Source organism: Tiliqua scincoides, chromosome 2, assembly GCF_035046505.1.
Source record: "Tiliqua scincoides isolate rTilSci1 chromosome 2, rTilSci1.hap2, whole genome shotgun sequence".
NCBI classification, from domain to species: Eukaryota; Metazoa; Chordata; class Lepidosauria; order Squamata; family Scincidae; genus Tiliqua; species Tiliqua scincoides.
This window is the reverse complement of record NC_089822.1, coordinates 120,889,517-120,907,678: the sequence shown is the minus strand read 5'-3', so window position 1 is coordinate 120,907,678 and position 18,162 is coordinate 120,889,517. Positions and strand designations below refer to the sequence as shown.

Genomic DNA, 18,162 nt, shown 5'->3' with positions numbered 1-18,162 from the left:
AGCTAACAGTTGAGAGGAGGAAAATTCTTTGTAACCCCTGAAAGATGTTTCCACAGCTGAAAGCGAAACGTTGGGACTAGATCCTACAATGTGCTTTAATTTGTGGCTTACTCGAGAAACATCTCAAATTATGTTTTGAACTCAAGTCTATTACCTTTTTTTTTTTTTTTTTAAAGCTACACTGGATTTATTCAGATACACTGAATCAAGATCTTGGTTTAATACCCTAGTTTTTGAAGAAACTGGTTCGTACAAACCAGTGTTTCCTGTATTGAGATCAAACAGGAAACTAGTTTGTTGCAAATGACAACCAGAAGCTTTTCTTCTCCTCCCTTCATGCATGGGACAAAGTGAGAAGAACAGTACATGGATCTTGCTCATTCTCCAATGTGGAGGCTTATCTGACTGCAGCCTCTCACATTGATAGTATCATGGCAAGGACATGTGGTCAGTTTACTAAACATTAAAATAGGGCTGCAAAAAGTCATCTTATCAGTCAAAAAGAAATCAACCCCTCAGGATGAAAGCGAGCTTTATGCTGTCTTAGGTAGGCATGCAAAAAAGTCCAAAAGATACAGGAGTTAGCCAGGTTTTGTAGGCGCAAGCTTAGTGGGAGAAATGGGACTAGAGAGGAAGGAATTGCACTCTTGCTGGTATGTTTTGTTTTCTTCTCCCTCCCGCCAGCACACACAAAAGGAGGCATCTGCTTTCTACCTTCTTCAGCACCCTAGTCACTTTACTTGCCAGTGGCTACTGAGCACCAGAGGTTTTGCAGCTCTGATTTTAGGTATTTAGAAGGGAAAAGACAGCACTGAACAGTTAGCTGTATGTCATTTTTGCTTTGTACCCCAAGTTCTCAACATAGCATAAGTGCCCCCCCCCCGCCACACACACAGCAGTGATCTGCAGTGGTCTAGACAGAAAACTCTAGGCTCATATTGCCCATCAGGTTCGTCTAAAAGCTAGTGAAATTGTGATGTGCCCAAGAGAAAACTAGAGCCAAATACTGTTTCTCTTATGTGTAATCAGATCTGTGACTAGAGGAACTGCCGTCATCTCCTCCTAAGGTCTGTGGATGAGTATGCTGTGCTGCACTGAAGTGACACTAGGTGAGATTTGGGGTGATTATCTAATTTGATTGCTGGAATGGAAGAATTACTGCCAGTGAGGCAGGACTGGAACTGGGAGTAGTGTCCTCCCACAAGTAGACAGGGAACTTTTTCCCATTTGCATGATTCTGTCTTTCCAGAGCAAATGAGTGATAAAGTTTATTTATATTCCTCAACCAGGAGCTATGGAGAAAGAATACCATGATTTCTACAGTGTAGTTCAAACTGAGCAGATGAAAAAAGAAAATAACAGGAGGAGGATAGTGTCAGAAACTGGGCAGCAATGTTGATGCATCCAGGGTCTGCTTACAGGATAGGAACAAAGCTGCCTCTACCCTTCTGGAGGCTCAGTCACAGATGCCTTTGTCTGGGGAAGCCTAAGCAGCTTCCGAGCTGGAGAATTTTCTAATCTCTGGAAAGTCTTTGATGCTGAAATGGAAACAAAAAACCTTAGTTTTCCTCTAGGTGCTTTCTGAGTTAACAGCAAGCCATTTAGACACTTAAAAAAAAAACCCAACCTCCTGGATACCACACCCACGGCAAGTGCTTTAAACAAAAATTTCCACATTTGTGGAATAGCAGCTGCCACTTTGACTTGCCTAATAAAGCAAGGCTTTACATCCCCATGGATGGAACCAAAATCCCACTACCACACCCAAAGCTAGGCACACACAACAAGCATAAATTGAATTTGTCTTCAAAACTTGTCAACATTCATCATTCTCCGGTTTCTTTTTAAGGCAGCGGATCCCAAACTCTCCAGGAGTTTGGAAACCACGATTAGTCTTTGAGATGAAAGGGTGATGGCAGTGATGCAATCGCCAGGATCACGCCATGTCAGGGACAAAGGTTTTTTGTTTTTTTTAAAGTATTAATGGCAGCACCAGCCTCCCAGAGGGTGCAGGGAGCCCACAGACACCTCAGCAGGGCTCCCCAAGCTTCAGAATATATAGAAATAGTAATCGCGACCCACTTCCACCAGCTGCAACCTGACCACGGTGGTTCATGCATTAGTGACATCCAGACTGTATTACTGCAGTGCACTCTTTGTGGGGCTGCCCTTGAAGATTGTCTGGAAATTACTGCAGAATGTGGCAGCCCAAGTAATTATGGGGACTCAGCAGTTTGAACCAGTCTTGCTGCTACTCCAACCACTGCACTGGCTGCCTTTTCATTTATGGGAGCAATACAAGGCACTGGTAATGACCTTCAAAGCAATTCATGGTGGGGGGCCAGGATATTAGAAGAAGAAAAAAACCCTGAGGTAATGGGGGCCCTCCCCCGTGTGTTGTCTCTATATGAAGCAAGGCTGTTGGAGATAAGGAAGGCCTTCTTCACAGCAAAACCACCAACCCCCAAGAAAACTAAGAATGGTTCCCTCCCAGCTCTCCTTCCAATGAGAACTGAAGTCCTTTTTTATTTTGCTCTCTCTCTGGTTGCCTTTTTTGTTGATCTTTGACTTTGGTTATGACTGCTTCTTGCATGGTTATTTTTATTGTATTGTTTATTGGATCTTATTGTATTTTAATTATTGTTAGTCACCTTGGGCAACTTTTTAAGAGGATAAGGTAGAGTATACATTTTTTAAAAATTAAATATTTTACATTCCCAAGTTGTAGAAGACGAAGCACCTCCTGCTTCACAGCTATAAAAATGCTTACCAAGTTGCACTGATAACTTCTGAAGAAACTGTGTAACATCTTCTGTATAGGTTTGGCAGATCTTCATCACCTGATGGATCTCATCTAGCTGGGGATGCATACAACACATTTTAAGGTAAGAAGCTAATGATAATGGTAGTCTACCCAATTTCTAGAAATTATCAGCACCTCTCTTCCAGCTTGCTATTCTCTACATTTCTACAATGATCAGTTCAGAAGATCACCTAGACCAGGGGTGCCAAACTCATTTCATACAGCAGGCCAAAAAGCATTCATGGTGCCTGCTAAGGGCTGGAAAGGTCATTAAGCATGCAATGACCAGAAGCAAGTGCTTTTTTCTCATTTGAACTCACTACCTGAAAATGCCAGAAGAGAAAACACACACATCTTGCTCCGGCTTTTAAGTTGTAAGCTGCCCTTTTTGTCAGAAGGACTACTGGATCAGTTCTGGTTCTGGGATCAGTACAGCCTTTGTATTCAGGTCCCCATGAGGAGAGAATTAAGGATCCAATCCTATCCAACTTTTCGACTCTGATGCAGCTGCAATGCAGCCCAAATGTTCCCATACCTTGAGAAGGCCTCTGTGACTGCCTCCCACCACAGGATGCAGTGCACACCCCATTGGTATGACTGCACCAGCACTAGAAAATCGGATAGGACTGGGCCCTAAATCACCAGCCATGCAAGCTCTGCTTCAACCACAACATGGCCCTTCGAACCAGGCCTGGAGAAAGCTACTAAACTCTGCCTCCTTCCCCTAATCTCCAACTGATATTCTTCCTCAGTGACACATCCTTTATGCTGATATGGTTACCCCAGTAACAGAGACTAAACATTCTAGAAGCCTGCTTTCCTCTGAGGTAAAAGAAAGCATACATACACTTAGGCAGCACTAGAAAGGAAAAGTCCCTTGCAGCCATAACTACAAGAGAAGTTCTGCTGCCTACAAAATGCCATGTGGGATCTTTTACAGGCAAGGGTCACCTCTCAGCACTTCATCACAATGCTGCCAAATTGGAATTAAAATTCAGGCTGGCTTCTACCACTCACCACTAGCTCCATGCAGTCAAAGACCTCTCCTTGACAATCCAGTATTTTCTGGTAGTCTGGCTTGGATTGAAGCACATGTGCCTGGGATGTCCCAAGACAGCTAAAAGCCTCCTTTGACACCTGCTTCAGCTTGCACTGCTGTAGTTGCCTTAAAGACAAGATGACAGCGGTTTTAATGGCCAGTACATGATTCCATCCAGCACAGGAACACCAAAAAGCAAATTTTTAAAAAACTCATCTTTCAAGAGAAGGCCACAAAGCACCACAATAAGACTAATTTTAAATCTAGCATGCGCTAGATACAGCACATATAGCATTTTGTTAACCAGGGCCAGCTTTAGGGCAATTGGAGCGATTTTGCCAAATTGGGCCCCACCCCTCGAGGGGCCCCATGGGGCCCCGCACTAGGCTTGCTGTTCTCCCCCACCCACTGCCACCTTTCCGCTCAAACAATCATGTGCCCCACCCACACTGCAGCACCACCCTTGCCAAGAAGGATGCATCTGTGAAGTCGAAGCATGCACAGCCCCCTTCCCAGCCCTTCCTCCACTGGATGCTGCCATTCATGGTGCTCCGAAGGAATGTGGGCTGTCTCTCCCGCTGCGGGTGTGGGGGATCCTGCCCCATCCCTGCTCAGTGGTGCTTGTTCTGCTGCTTGGCATGCAAGCATCAGGCAGGGAGAGCTACCCAAAGATGGCAGAGGAGGCAGCAGGGAGTTAGGAACGGAAGTGTCTTCAGGCAGCAAGGGAGGCCTGCTAAGCACCAAGCCTCAGGTTCCAAGGGAGGGACACCCTCTGAAGCCTCTGCTGGGTCCTGGGTAACTAGGGGGGAGCTACTCTGTGTCAGCCTCTAGAAGGGTAGGTGAGTGGGGGATTCCCACATCTTGGGACTTGGAGCCCAATCCTTTGCATGTCTATTCAGAAGTAAGTCCCATTATAGTCAATGGGACTTACTCCCAGGTAAGTATGACTAGAATTGCAGCCTTGGTCACATCTCTCACTTCCCTTCTCTCTGGGAGGTCCTGGCTGGCCAAGCCCCAGAGAGGGAGGGGGAGGTGAAGCAGAGCATGGAGAGGGGAGGGGACCAGGCAGTCTTGTCTGGCAAGGTTGGCCTGCAAACCAAACAATCCCGCACCAGGGCTCTTTCTTGCCAAGATCCTCTGGCTGGATCACCAGCGTCCGCTCCTCATGGTGGATCAGGGCCAGAGGCTGCAGGCTCGAGCCCCAGGGATGCTCACATAGCTTTTGCGTCTCACCAAATGTCCTGCAGACAGACTCGGGTGCCTTTCTGAGTCCAGCTCACAAATGCTCATGCTAGGCATGTTTACTCTGAAGTAAACCTCGTTATAGTCAATGGGGCTTACTTCCAGGTAAATGTGGACAAGATTGCGGCCAGACGCTGCCTACATGCAGTGGGTGGGTGAGTCCTGAAGGTGCAAGCAAGATGCCCCACTGGCTCAGCCTGGTCACCACCTGGTCCTTGCTTTGCCAGATTGGGCTTGTCTCTGCAACCAGTCTTTTTCAGCAGAGCTTTTCAGAGTCCCTGTTTCTTCCCTATAAAAAGAAGCCTCCACAAGGGTGTTTCCTGGCCTTTTGCAATGCCAGCTGATGAACATGACAGCAAGCTCTACTTTGCACTTTTTGGGAGCCTCTTTTTGTAGCACTTCAGCCAAGGGGGCCATTTGGTGTTGCAGGTGGAAGCAACATTGATTCTGAGGGGTAGGTTTTATGGGCTGTCTATTGAAGAGAAGAGTTTAGGGGCCCAATCCCATCCAATTTTCCAGTGCCAGTGCAGCCATGCCATTGAGGCTTGCACTGCATCCTGTGGTGGGGAGGCAGTCACAGAGGCCTTCTCAAGGCATGGGAACATTTGTTACCTCAGGGCTGCATTGTAGCTGCACCGGTGCTAGAAAGTTGGATAGGATTGGGCCCTAAGACAGTAATTAACCAAAGGATGCAAAAACCTGTCAGGGGGAAGAGAGATACCATAAGAGCAGATCTGAGCACTGAAAGATTTATTTCATTTTATTAGCATGAATGCATTTAATCACACAGCAATGTTGAACAAATTTGACCACTTTGGCTTCTCAAAGACTAATAAAATATTTTTAAAGCACAATCCTATGCATGTTCATTTGAAATCTGTCCTATGGTGCTCAATAAGAGTCCCAGGAAAGCATGCATAGGATTGCAGTATAAGTCTCCCATTTTCCCTATAGAAAACAATATTTTGTGCAGGTTTTCAGTTCATGTTATTTCACATTCAACTGCCTTTCTGCTCTCCCATTTGAAGTTTCTCAAGTCTCTTGTTGCTGTGCTCAGTTTAGAGCTCTTGGGTTACTTTCATTGCATCATGCAGAGTTCCAACTTTGTACCCTTTGTCAATCAGCTTATCAAAGAATAGAGGAAAAATAGCCAATAATCGAACCTGGATATTTCCTCAGCACTTTGCTGGTAAGATAGAAGTAGCTGATCCCAAGCTTGATCCTCTGCAGAGAACCTGATGAAAGAACATAAAAGATTCTAGATCCTACAATACAAGATTATCCAAAGGATACATAGTACATGGCCATTTCCAGCCTTTCAACCATAGTGACACTGAGGCCAGTACAGACCAAACATGTTTGATAACTCAACCATGATTAAAAGACTAGAGCAAGTCAAGGATGAAATATGTACACGAACACGAGCATTCCAATGGCATAATGCACTTTGCAGCTGCTGCAAACATGACTCTGCCAAAGTGCAAGGCTGGGCCGCCACTGGAAGCAGCAAGAAGCCTGATCTGAGCAGTGATGGATACCCGCCACCTGAGGTAAGGTTGTGCAGGGGCCAAGAGGAAGGCAGGGAATGGGTGAAATGAGGAGGGGACGGGCAGAACATGGTGGCGTATCGGGCCCAGGAAGGTGGCAGGATTGATGACAGTGGTGCCTGCTGAATCCTGACCCTCTTTCCCAGGCCTAATCCTTCGTTATGGGTCAATGTGCACTTGCATCAGCAATATCGTCACATTGGCACCACTGCATCCTGCAGGTGGGGGGGGGGGGTTGCAGTGGATTGGACTGCCTGGGTTTAAATGAAGGGAAAATCTGCATCAGAAAGAGGCTGTACCCTAGTGTCTATTTCTTAAGCACAGTTGAGATTAACTGAGTTAACTCTACAACAAGCCTGTGTTGCTTTAATGCTGACAACATCAGCTGTTCTTTCAATATGAGAAAGCACTAACAAGGTAGCTAGGGACTGTACTAGAATATTAACCATTTCACCATTTATTAGCCACACGACATATTTAACCTATAGTGGGATAGGACTAATACATTTTGTATCACATGGCAAGACTTTACAGAATGTGCAATAAAGCCTAAGAAGGTTATGAAACCTTGTTTAACACACATTTGTGAACAAGCCCTATGAAATAAAACATTCATAATGACAATCAAAGAAGTCAGGCTAAGGATCTGGTTACATCTTACCTGACTATGTGCTCCTTCAAGGCAGCAACTGATGCATCCAATGCAGGATCTGATGGACCTCTAAAATACAAAAAATTTAGATGGTGATGAGACTCAGAAGAACTCCAATTTCAGCATGTGTTCTAATTTATAACACTTCTTTATAAAATACAAAGCAGCATAAACAGCTCTGCCATCCAGATATTGAACAACTCAATGCACGATTAGTGCATTTAACAATGCTACAGCAGCAGGTAGTGCTTCAAAACCACTCACTATCAGTACTTAGACCATGATGCGCGAGTTTCATTTGCAGAAGCTACACCCAGGAAAGCAAGCAACCCCTCTGGGTTCTTGTTTAACAGTACATACTCAAGTGCCTGAGCATGAACAAGAAAGGCTGATCACTCAGGGCCCAATCCTAAAGAGTGTGCACTAGCTTATGCCGGCACACACTATTGCAAACATGCCATAAGGTGCGTTTGTGGGCCCTAGCACCAGTAGAGCGCTGGTGCTAGCTCAGCACTGGCCAGTACTGGTCTAAGCTCCAGTGGAGCACTGGAGCTTGGTCACTCAGCAGTCATGTGGACCGCTGGGCAGCGGAGAGGTAGGTGGAGACGTGGGGGGGGGGAGGCAGGTGGGGAGAAAGCTTGCTGGGGGAGGGAGGCGGGACTGGTGGAGCTTCACTCCAACAGATCCTGAGCCTCCATTTCAGGCCATTCCGAATTCTACACTGACCCTCAGGTTCTTGTAGAATCAAATAGCCCACTGCGGGGCTACTTGCTTTACCCAGGAGAAGGGGACAAAAGTCCCCTAAGGAGGTGGTGACAGCTGTCTGGGGTGTGCTGGATGCAGTGGCATCCATTTTCAGTGCCACTACAGTCCCACGCACCAGGCAGCTCCAGATTCGGCTGCTCCCACTCTTAAGTCTCAAGGGGAAGTAGCCATTACCCTCCGGGCTCCTCAAGGCATTTTTGTAGCGTCCCATCTAGTTTCAGTCTCTTTGTGCAATGCTGCAGCTCTTCTGAAAGCAAGTTCACTGAAAATGGGAGAGAGAAGAAACCATAGCAAACAGTTTGAAACTCCATATATAGCATGCTAGCTGAGCTCACATTGAAAACCATTGTTTAGCTAAACTGTGTTCCTTGGAAACTTACTGAGGGGTCTGAGAAGTGCATAAGTAATAGAGGACAAACTTTTCTAAAAGGCAGCTTGCCAACCACTGCTAATCTTTCTCTTCAGTACACAGACACATGGATGTGTTGGGTGCATTCTAAGTGATGGCAGGAACTATGGCAGAAACCTTAAACCCAGGTACCCCTTGAAAAGGAAGGAGAAGGTGATGATGATGTATGTTGTTTTAGAGAACAGGAACAACTGTGTCAAGATGACCCACCTCTTCAGTGATGAGGGCAATTCTAACCTTCATCCTGTATAAATGCATTTTTTTAGTGCAGGGATTATGCAGAAATGGCTTTTTAATTTCTTTTCTACTGCCTCTTGACCACAGGCCTCTTATTTCTCACATTTTATACCTTGTCTATTTTCCTTTTAATAAACTTTTTTCTATATAGTAAAGTATTCAGATACGCAGATCTAGAGTGCACAATCCTGCACCTGTGTGACATCAAGCAGCACCTCAAGCCTGCCTGGTGGCTATAACTGGCTTGCACAAAGCCTTCAGACTCATCTCTCTCATAGTGCTGCATCTACCAACACTATGACACCTACCTAGTACACTATTAAAGTGTTTAAAAATGAGAACTTGGAATGAGAACTTGAAATAAAAACACATAACACCGCTTTCAAATCACAAAATCTGCAAAAAATAACAAAACTATTTTCAAACACCCCTAACCTTAGGCAATACATATTATAAAAGCGTTCCCTGACTTGCACAGCTTCAGACTTTTCTGGGAAGGAGTCCAAGAACAGAACTCTGCCCCACTAATTAAGACAAACTATCTGTTTACTTGCTCTCCAATATATTGCTTGGACCAATGCTATATGTTCTCCGGAGGCATGTGTGTGCAAGAGCAGAAGGCAGTTGATATAGCTGGCACCCCCCTCTCTCTCCACCAGCAACGATCTCTGGCACCAAGGGATACCTCAGCTAACTAAGCTAACCCCATGTTGGAGTGAGGCCTCAATTCCATCTCAGGTGGCAGCGAATCCACCCCACATGGATCAGGCTGGGACACTGAAATGCAACAAGCATGATTGCCATGGCATGCCCCAGTCTCCCCCTGAAGAACCCAAACGTGAATGTGAAGTAGGTTACACAAGCAGTGGACCCATCATCAGGCAGTCACAAAGGATTTTAGGGTGCTGAATCTCAGTTCCTTAACACACTTGGTTTCATTTCAAATGGGCACCAATTTGACTCCCATATACCCTTCTGCTGTGCCTAACATCTAAAATGAGTTGATGTTAAGATGTACCTTGTTGTTCAAAAATTTCAGGATTAAAACCTTCTGTCAGCCTTAGGGAGTGCTTAAGTTTCTGGGCAGAGTACTGGAAGGGAAAAGGAGAGGCACAGACATGTTTGAGAGCTGTTATGAGAAAATCCCCCCCCCATTTTATTTTATTTCAGGTTATGCTACTATGATATCAAGAAACATTTCACAAGCCTTCATTTCTGGATGCCAGCACAAGATGAACTCTGACATACAGGCCTTGCTTCCACTTTCGTCAGGACTTGGTTGTTTGTTTGCATTCTCCCCCCTCCCCCTCCACAGTCACACATCCTGAAAGGAAATGATAATCTTGCTTTGTGTCTCTAGCATAATGCAATTTGGTAATCTAAAATTACGGTATAAAAATGTGAAAAATAAAAATAATAATCTTGTCACGCATCTTTCCATTGTATCTACAGTTTGTGTTTGCTTTCCAAAATGCAATTCCATCAAGGGGGTTGATGGCTGGCATCTGAGTGTCCACTGCTGCTCATAGAAAACTGCTGCTCACAGACCAGACTTCTAGACAGGTAGCTAAATTTTGCGCTTTAAACTCTCACTTCTCTCAACCCTACACCTACACCTACACTATGGAATTCCCTCCCCTTTGAATTGAGAGCTGCTTCCTCATTATTAGCGTTCCGGTGGGGCCTGAAGACTTTTTTATTCAGGAAAGCCTTCGAGGCACCATAAGGGCTGTTGTTATAAATTTGTCTTTTACTGCGTGCCATTTATTTTATCTTGTTTTAATTGTTTCAACTGTTTTGTATTTTTAATCTTTATCTGCTGTTTTGTATTTTTAACCTGATTGTTAGCTGCCTTGGGTGCCCTTTGGGGAGAAAAGCAGAATATAAATCAAATAAATAAATAAATAAATAAACCCCCCTCCCCCCCCATCGTTAGTTAGTAGCTGGGGTTGGCAGAGCAGGGCCCCTTGAAATTCTTCCCTTCAACTCCCCTTTTTTGTGATTTCTTTGAATGCAGCAAATACACTCACACTACACTGCACTCACCACTATACACTCTGGATAGAGCATTATAATAGTCCTTTATTTAATTAAATATTTATTAATTAAATAGTCCTTTAAATCTTTTGGGTGTCTATTTTTCTCCCTTTTTTAAAAAGCTGTAATCATTTGTTAGAAGATTTCTCTCAGTCTCTTCTTTAAATAAAAGGAATTTCTGCAGAACACTGGTTTGCATCCAGCCTTAAGGTCCCATGTTCCAACAAGGATATGTTATAATTCCCTATAAGCAAAACCTGCCCTTTTGGTAACAGAGTATTTGGTTTTTATGCTACTTCCAGCATTTCCATAGCTAACAGCTTTTCACCAGACCTACTAGAAAGAACAAGCAAGGTAACAAATTGCACAAGAAAGGTGTCATAAGCAAAACTGTTCAGAATACTCGCCATATCTGTACTCTCAAATGCTGCTTTATTCTCTCTGCGGTCCAAGGGCCAGAAATTTATTTTGCTGCACAAACTGACCCTGTCTCAGGTTGCCAAACTCTGTAGTAACGTTGATGCCACCTAACAAGAAAAGCTGTGTAGCTATGGAGCATATACAGTCAACCACTGGGTAATGTTGCTTGCAAAATCCAAAGAGTTGGAGAATTTCTCTCTCTGTAAGCTTTTGAAAACAATTTCACCTTATGAATGAATCATATAAAATCCCTTTAAAGGCCCTTGGACTGGCAGTTGGCCATCCTTTGCTTTATGCTAAGCAATACTAATCCCTTTGATGACTCCACAGGTGCAATACACAAAACAGACAACAACATACCTGTCCACCTACTATGCCAGGACTGCAGGGATGTTACACAAAAGAATGTTTTCAGACTATAACATGCAAGCAGCAGTGCAAAGCTTGAACAGAGAGTCTCTAACAATAAAACACCTTACCTGGAAGCTGGAGAGGAGAAGCGCCATCAGCCTGTCTGGCTCTGGCAAGTCCAGACTAATTGCTTTGCTCAGTTCTGAAAGTTAAGCACATGGTCCTTTGACATATGACATTAGCCAGATATTTTACCTGCATATTTGAACGCCTTTTCAGTGTTGTACACGAAAGCATAGCTACCTATCAACAGCATACCTGGTTGCTGAACTGATTGTTTTCCCTCACAACTATCGCAGATTCACATCTTTGACCCAATAGCACTGCCAAGTTCACCTACAGCTGCAGTGCACCTACAGCTGCGGGAGTTTGAAAGCCACAGTAAGTGCTTGCAGGGGAGGGGAGGGAAGGAACAGGGGGAAGGCAGGGGGGCTGCAGGGACTGGGATGCACTCACCAGTTCCTGCAGCAGCGACCTAGGGGTGCAGGGAGCCCTGCACGAGCATCTGCAGGGTTCCCCAGCCTGCAGAAAGTGGAAGTGGAGCAATTGCCCCCCACTTCCACAAAAATTGGTGGCATGTTAATAATGCTTGATAATCATATTCAACTGCTGCAAGCTCCTCTTGCCTGTTACTACTCAAACCCCAGCTTATCATGCAGGAGTGATGGGACATACCAGTAACATCTGCTTGAAGAGGTGGCAGGGACTTCCGACGATTAGCACCTTGCTTCAGACTGCTGCGGCGCCAGGATCGACGGGCAACTCGTGGGCTCGGGAGACATGTGAAGGATACATTAAATGAAGTAGAAGCCTGACCAGTTCCAGGACTGCATTTCTGGAGAGATTCTCTCTTTGGGCTCTGGCCATGGGTACCTTCATTCTTTGGTATGGGGTCTAAATGGTGTTTTTTCTTGCCGGTTTCTTCCAACAGCCCAGGAGGGTTGTCTTGTTGGGTAGCCCAGACCCCAGAGCTGGAACTAATAGTTTCATCTGGTTTAATAAAGCAATCAACCTCCCTTTTCTCCTGGCTGGGCACATATTCTGGAAAACAAGGGAGAGAATACCACACAAGGTTAAACACTACAAGGAGCAAGGTAAAGGATATATCCTGCATTGCCATTGTAGTACCATACAGTAAGTATTGGATATCTACACTAGTAAGTATTTGGATATCTACACTACAATAAAGGATATATCCTGCATTGCCATTGTAGTACCATACAGTAAGTATTGGATATCTACACTAGTAAGTATTTGGATATCTACACTACAATAAAGGATATATCCTGCATTGCCATTGTAGTACCATACAGTAAGTATTGGATATCTACACTAGTTTTTATTTACTATTTTATCTAAGCATTTTATGTAGATCTCAGAAGATTGCCTCAGCCAGAAAAAAATGCTAGAAATTAACATTTCAAAAAACAGTTCCTGTTGACAACAAAGGTTCAATCCCCACATTACTCATGCACGATAATTGTAAAAACATGCATGTCTACTGGAAAATAAATTGCACTGTGTTAGAGTTTACTTCCAGGAAAGTATGCAGCCTTATGTGTTAATTCCCTTACCTGATGCCTCAATGACCTTCTGCCCATCCTCAAAGCCGGACTGGTTACCCTGAATGGAAAATTCAGAAAACTGATATTTTCATGAAGTGTTATGAATATTGTCCCATACTAGAAGCAAACAAAACAATACAACTGCAATGATTCCATCTCAAAAGAGACTAAGAACACTCTCCTTAAAGGAGTTTCAGCAGGGTTGGTGATGAGATACCTGCTGTCAAATTATTTAGACTGATCTTATACACACTTACTCGGACACAAGTACTGTATTACTAAATTTAATGGAATTTGAACAGGAGTATAATCTTCAGTTGCAAGCTTATGTAAAATTATTTGCGAGTGAGCCCTCCTGATAACAGTGAGACCACCAGTGCCTAAAGAGTTATGCAAGTAGCACAACAAGAAATTGGAAACAAACCACAATTGTAGTGTGAGTCACACTGCAAGTAATGAACGTGCCAGATATCTTATAGACTGCAGTACAAAATGTGGAACCAAAAAAAGTACTTGAAAATAGCTTCAGAGAAAAGAAAAAATGTACTACTCTTAAAAAAGCTTTTGAAGAAAGTGTTTGCTATAGAGGTGAATAGAAAAGTCATCCTCCTTACAGTGTCAAGAATAGGGTACAAGCAGTCATCACAACCACCTCAAAAGGGAGATAATCAGTGACAAAATTCTATATAAATACATGCTTGTGCCCAACATTCTAGTACATGTAGCCTGTGTTTAGTTTGCTTAGTTTGCAAGGTCACGCCGGCCATGTTGGGCCAGTGCAGGGGTCTGGGGAAGGTGGCGGGAGGGTGGAACGGAGGCATTCCAGGGCAGGGAAAGGGCAAGTTGGGGCAGAGCAGGAGGTGAAGCCAGCACTTAGGCCGGATCATGACCCCCCTCCTGGGTGACTTAGTGCAGCTTCAGGCTGCTCGGATCTGTGTCACCTCATTAGATGGTGCAGATTCAAGTAGTCCCATTGGGGCTGCTGTGGCTTTACCCAGGGTGAGAGGAATGAATTCCCCTTGCCCCAGGCTGAGCCGCATGCAGCCCCAACCCAACTCTGAATATGGGGCAGGCCGGCCAGCCTCCCCATTCCAGTGCAGGTTAGGACTGGACTGTTAATTATATGACCCAGACTTTACCTGCCCCCAGTATCTGTCACTGACAGACTTGGAAAAATACACACCAGAAAAAAAGGCACTAAAACATTTATCTCCCTATATTTATACAAGCTTGCAAACTGCAGGAGTTCAGCTCTTTGCTGGGCAATTAGTAGCTATTTTTGAATAGCCTTAGGGCTTGATGCAATTAGTTATCTGACGTTTCCAATACCCATGTTTTCATTGAAGGCTCTGTGAGACTCACCAGAAATTGGGCCCCAACCACCAAGTGGGTTTGAGAAACCCACAGTTTGATAAACAAGGGCTTAGTCAATCTTGTCATTTGCCTTAAACCAGCAGTTCTCATCTTTCACCCTGCAGTAAATCTCTTTTCCACTATCTTGGAATGTGTAGGGTTATTGCTCCTCTACTCAATTCTACATTATTTATGGCTGACCTAAGTATAGATTACTAGAAATTTAGACTGAGTTTACTACAACATTAACACTGCAATGATATTTGAAGCCATTTCTCAAAACTGTTCTTATTACCTGTTGGGACAGGTCCTTAGGAAGGTTCTCTTCTGCACTGAAATGTTTAACAAAATAAAATAAAAATAAGTCACATCTTGGATTCCTTTGCCTTGAATTCATCACCCTACCTAACAGCCATCTCTCCCTGCACTTTATTCCACTCACCAGGTGGGATTATCCCACTTTTCATCTTTAACCTTCTGGTCTACATTCATACATTTTGTCAGTTCAGAGGTGTTACAGTTGTCCTTAAATATTCTTCTCCTTAGGTACTAATACACTATTCTCTAGATAAACTAGACAGCCAGGCATCATATTATCAAGACATATGTCTGCAGTCACACAAAGCGCAACATCATGGAAGGCTAGTAGAAAACACATTCAACAAGCTCCAGGTTCCAGCCCCCATGTGCTGACAAAGTTATGAAACCCTTTTCTACACAAGCTAAACCCAGTGCAGACTGGTGTCCAGTAGACACCATCACAATCAGAACTTTACAGCAGTGCTAACGCCAATCGTTACACCATCTCCTCAATGCATGCTGCCTGAGCTGGAATTCAGCACAGCCAGACTGTTTTTCAGTGACAGCGTGCGCAGATGGAAGCTAGGTAGGTGACTGGAGCCCAGGTTGAACAGTATAGCACCAAAGAACTGTATTAAACCCTGGACTGCAACGTGGAACCTCTTTCTAAATTCATAGTACTTACTGTACACCAGTGTTTCTCAGCGGTTGCCCTCCGCCACACCACTTCACAAGGTCAACCTATTGGAAGTACCACTGGAAGGAACGGGCGATGACACCCTCACCAGTTACTTCTAGGTTGGGAAGCCAGATGCGATGTGACCAACACCAGTAAGAGGCTCAGGGTGAATGGGAGGGCTTTATCAAGCATGCTTTGGAGCCCTGCCTGCTGAGCCGAGCTCCGACCACTGCTTGTTGTGTCGCGTTCCTGGTCTTGTGGCTGGGTGGCAGGGGTCCAGAGAGCACCCCCAGGTGCCACCTCAAGCACCACTGGTTGAGAAACACTTCTTGGATACCCCTTGTTTTCCTTCTCTCCTCAGGGTCCTCCTAGGCCAAGGAGGGCAGGATCTGGTACTCCAAGCACTGCAAAGACAGAACTGCAGCAGCTTCCGAAGCGTCTTTCATGCCCTGGGCCAAGGATCCAGTCTCTTCCACACGCTGTGCTCTTCTCTCCCGCATCTCTTTCAGTGCTCAGGGATGCTGCAGCGCCCACCCACTGGCGAGCGTGGACAGTCCCCTGAGTACCACGCCCACTACCACAGCAGGTAAACCTCGCGCCAAGGCGGCTATGAAGCCCCGCCCCTCCTCGCTGCTCGGTTGTGACATCGCTGAGCAACCGCCAACTGACAGAAACGGCCAAACTCCCGTTCAGGACGGCGCGCGCCCCGCCGTTCCCACAATAGGAGCAGGGAAGGAGGGAACCCTCCCCCCCTGCGCTTTCGGGGCAGGGCACAGACGACGACCCCCGCCACCCGAAGAAGAAGGCGCCGCCACTCACCAGCCCTGGCGCCGTTCGCCGCCCTCCATCTCAACAGCACAACCGCCTCCGCCAACCTTCAACCGTCCCGCCATCGCGCAGGCGCGTTCGCAGCCCGCCCCTCCCTTTCCCCAAAGCACCCTGGGAAATGGAGTTCGTGGCTGGCGGCTCTTTGTTTCGCGCCTGAGCGCCACTCGATGCGCCCGCCCACCTTCCGGCTTCTCCTTGAAGGGCGCCATTTTGTAGGCGGGACAACCATGGCGGAGGCGGGCTGGAGGGGAGGAGCTCCGCCCACCCCTCCTTCTCTACGTGCCCTGCCGAGTGTCCTGGGTGTGGCTGCCCCGCTCAGGGACCGGCAGGGGCCAGCACGGAGGTGCTGAGCGGCAGCTAAACGCTCGCCTTCGAAGGGCCGGCTGCTTGTCCGGGGTGCAGAGGACCACAGCGGCTCGTCCCCCAAGAGTCCAGCAGAGGCTTCCCTCCCCTCCCCCTGAAGAGCCTCAGCCCGGAGTGGGGGCTTTGCTGGGACGGGGCTGCTGCCGGGCTACCTCTGCAGAGAGCCACGAGGGGCGCTTAGGAGGACCGGCAAGTGGAAAGCCCCCTTGAAAAGGGCTTGAGGAGGGCTCCTCCCTGAAATGTACCCCGATCGCAGGAACAGCCACTCAGCCAGCACACAGGCATGCTCGTCCCACCACCCAGTTACCAGCCAGTTGGGCAACTTCTCAATGGACTGAACTATGCTCTGGACGTTTTGTCTAAAGATGCTCAGACTACGTTTTTCAGGACAAAGGATCCAGGGACACACAAACGCTTCCACACAAAACTACCATGTAGTAAATTTAGGACTTTTAAGAGCAATCCTCTACTGTAGTTGCCTTCTTTGACCCAATTTCCATTATGTTCAGCAACATCAACTACATGTGCACATTCAGTTCATATTATGCTAACTGGAGCAGGATTCATGCTCCTGAAGGGAATCACCTGAAGACGGTGCAATTAAACCCCTTCCACTGAAGCAGGCCTTCCTACCATGACCACTTCTCTACAGTCTGTCGTCTTCTTTAGCATTTATCCCATGTGGTGGTGGGGTCTAGTATTTTGGATAGCTGTCTAATCCAGGGGTGCTGAAACCCCGGCCCAGGGGCCACTTGTAGCCCTTGGGGACTCTCAATCTAGGCCGCAGGGAGCCCCCAGTCTCCAATGAGCCTCTGGCCCTCCAGAGAGTTGCTGGAGCCCGCACTTGTCCGACGCAATTGCTGTTCACATGAGAGCGATTGTTCGACATCTTGCATGAGCTGTGGGGTAAAGGCACCCTCTGCTGCTTGCAGTTTCATATATGTGACACTGCAAGCAGCAGCACAGGAAAGGCTTTGTGCAAGGCCTTTTATAAGCCTTGAGCTATTGCACAACCTTCATTCATTCATATAAGTTCCATCTCTAATACATTCATGTATGCAAATTTGAAATGTAAATTAATTTTTCCCCAGCCCCCAACAGTGTCAGAGAGATGATGTAACCCACCTGCCAAAAAGTTTGGACACTCTTGGAGTATTCAGAGGCTACTTTCTACAATTATCCCTGTTAACTGTGTGCCACCAACCAGGAGATCAAGTTGCATAACATCAACTTGATGTTAGAACCTATACCTGTAGAAAAAAGAAGTTTCAACACGATGGACACTCTCTACCACCACCCTATTTTCAGACAAACAATGCAATGTCTGAGAAAAGCTGGAGCTTCTAGCTACTTCTGCAAGATCCTCAACATGCAAGCAAAACACTCCCATTAATACCCATCCATGAACAAGAACAAAAAAAAACCACTATAATTTAAGCATCAGCCAACTTAGATACTGGTCTAAGTGCCGAATCTCTCAGAGGCTGAAGCTCTTCTAACTGATACAGTACA

General features: G+C 45.9%; 1 protein-coding gene across 1 annotated transcript; it reads right to left on the bottom strand.

Moving 5' to 3' along the window:
* Window positions 1-642: 642 nt before the first annotated feature.
* Window positions 643-16,341, bottom strand: DSN1 (DSN1 component of MIS12 kinetochore complex). The gene is made up of 12 exons (XM_066616720.1): window positions 16,279-16,341; window positions 14,776-14,812; window positions 13,137-13,185; window positions 12,238-12,603; window positions 11,631-11,704; window positions 9,713-9,785; window positions 8,223-8,310; window positions 7,293-7,352; window positions 6,248-6,319; window positions 3,821-3,968; window positions 2,771-2,858; window positions 643-1,538 (listed from the first exon to the last, which is right to left on the bottom strand). The coding sequence occupies exons 1-12, from the start codon at window positions 16,305-16,307 to the stop codon at window positions 1,441-1,443; spliced, it is 1,182 nt and encodes a 393-aa protein (XP_066472817.1). The 5' UTR covers window positions 16,308-16,341; the 3' UTR covers window positions 643-1,440.
* Between the last annotated feature and the right edge of the window lie 1,821 nt (window positions 16,342-18,162).

What these genes read in the sequence shown, in the direction of transcription:
- DSN1 (XM_066616720.1), bottom strand. Translation starts at nt 16,307, where the DNA reads ATGGAGGGCGGCGAACGGCGCCAGGGCTG. An exon ending in GGCGAACGGCGCCAGGGCTG is followed by an intron (nt 14,813 to 16,278) that starts GTGAGTGGCGGC and finishes TAAACATTTCAG; the next exon opens with TGCAGAAGAGAACCTTCCTA. An exon ending in TGCCTTGAGGAGCCCGGAGG is followed by an intron (nt 7,353 to 8,222) that starts GTAATGGCTACT and finishes TTTGTATTTTAG; the next exon opens with AGGTCCATCAGATCCTGCAT.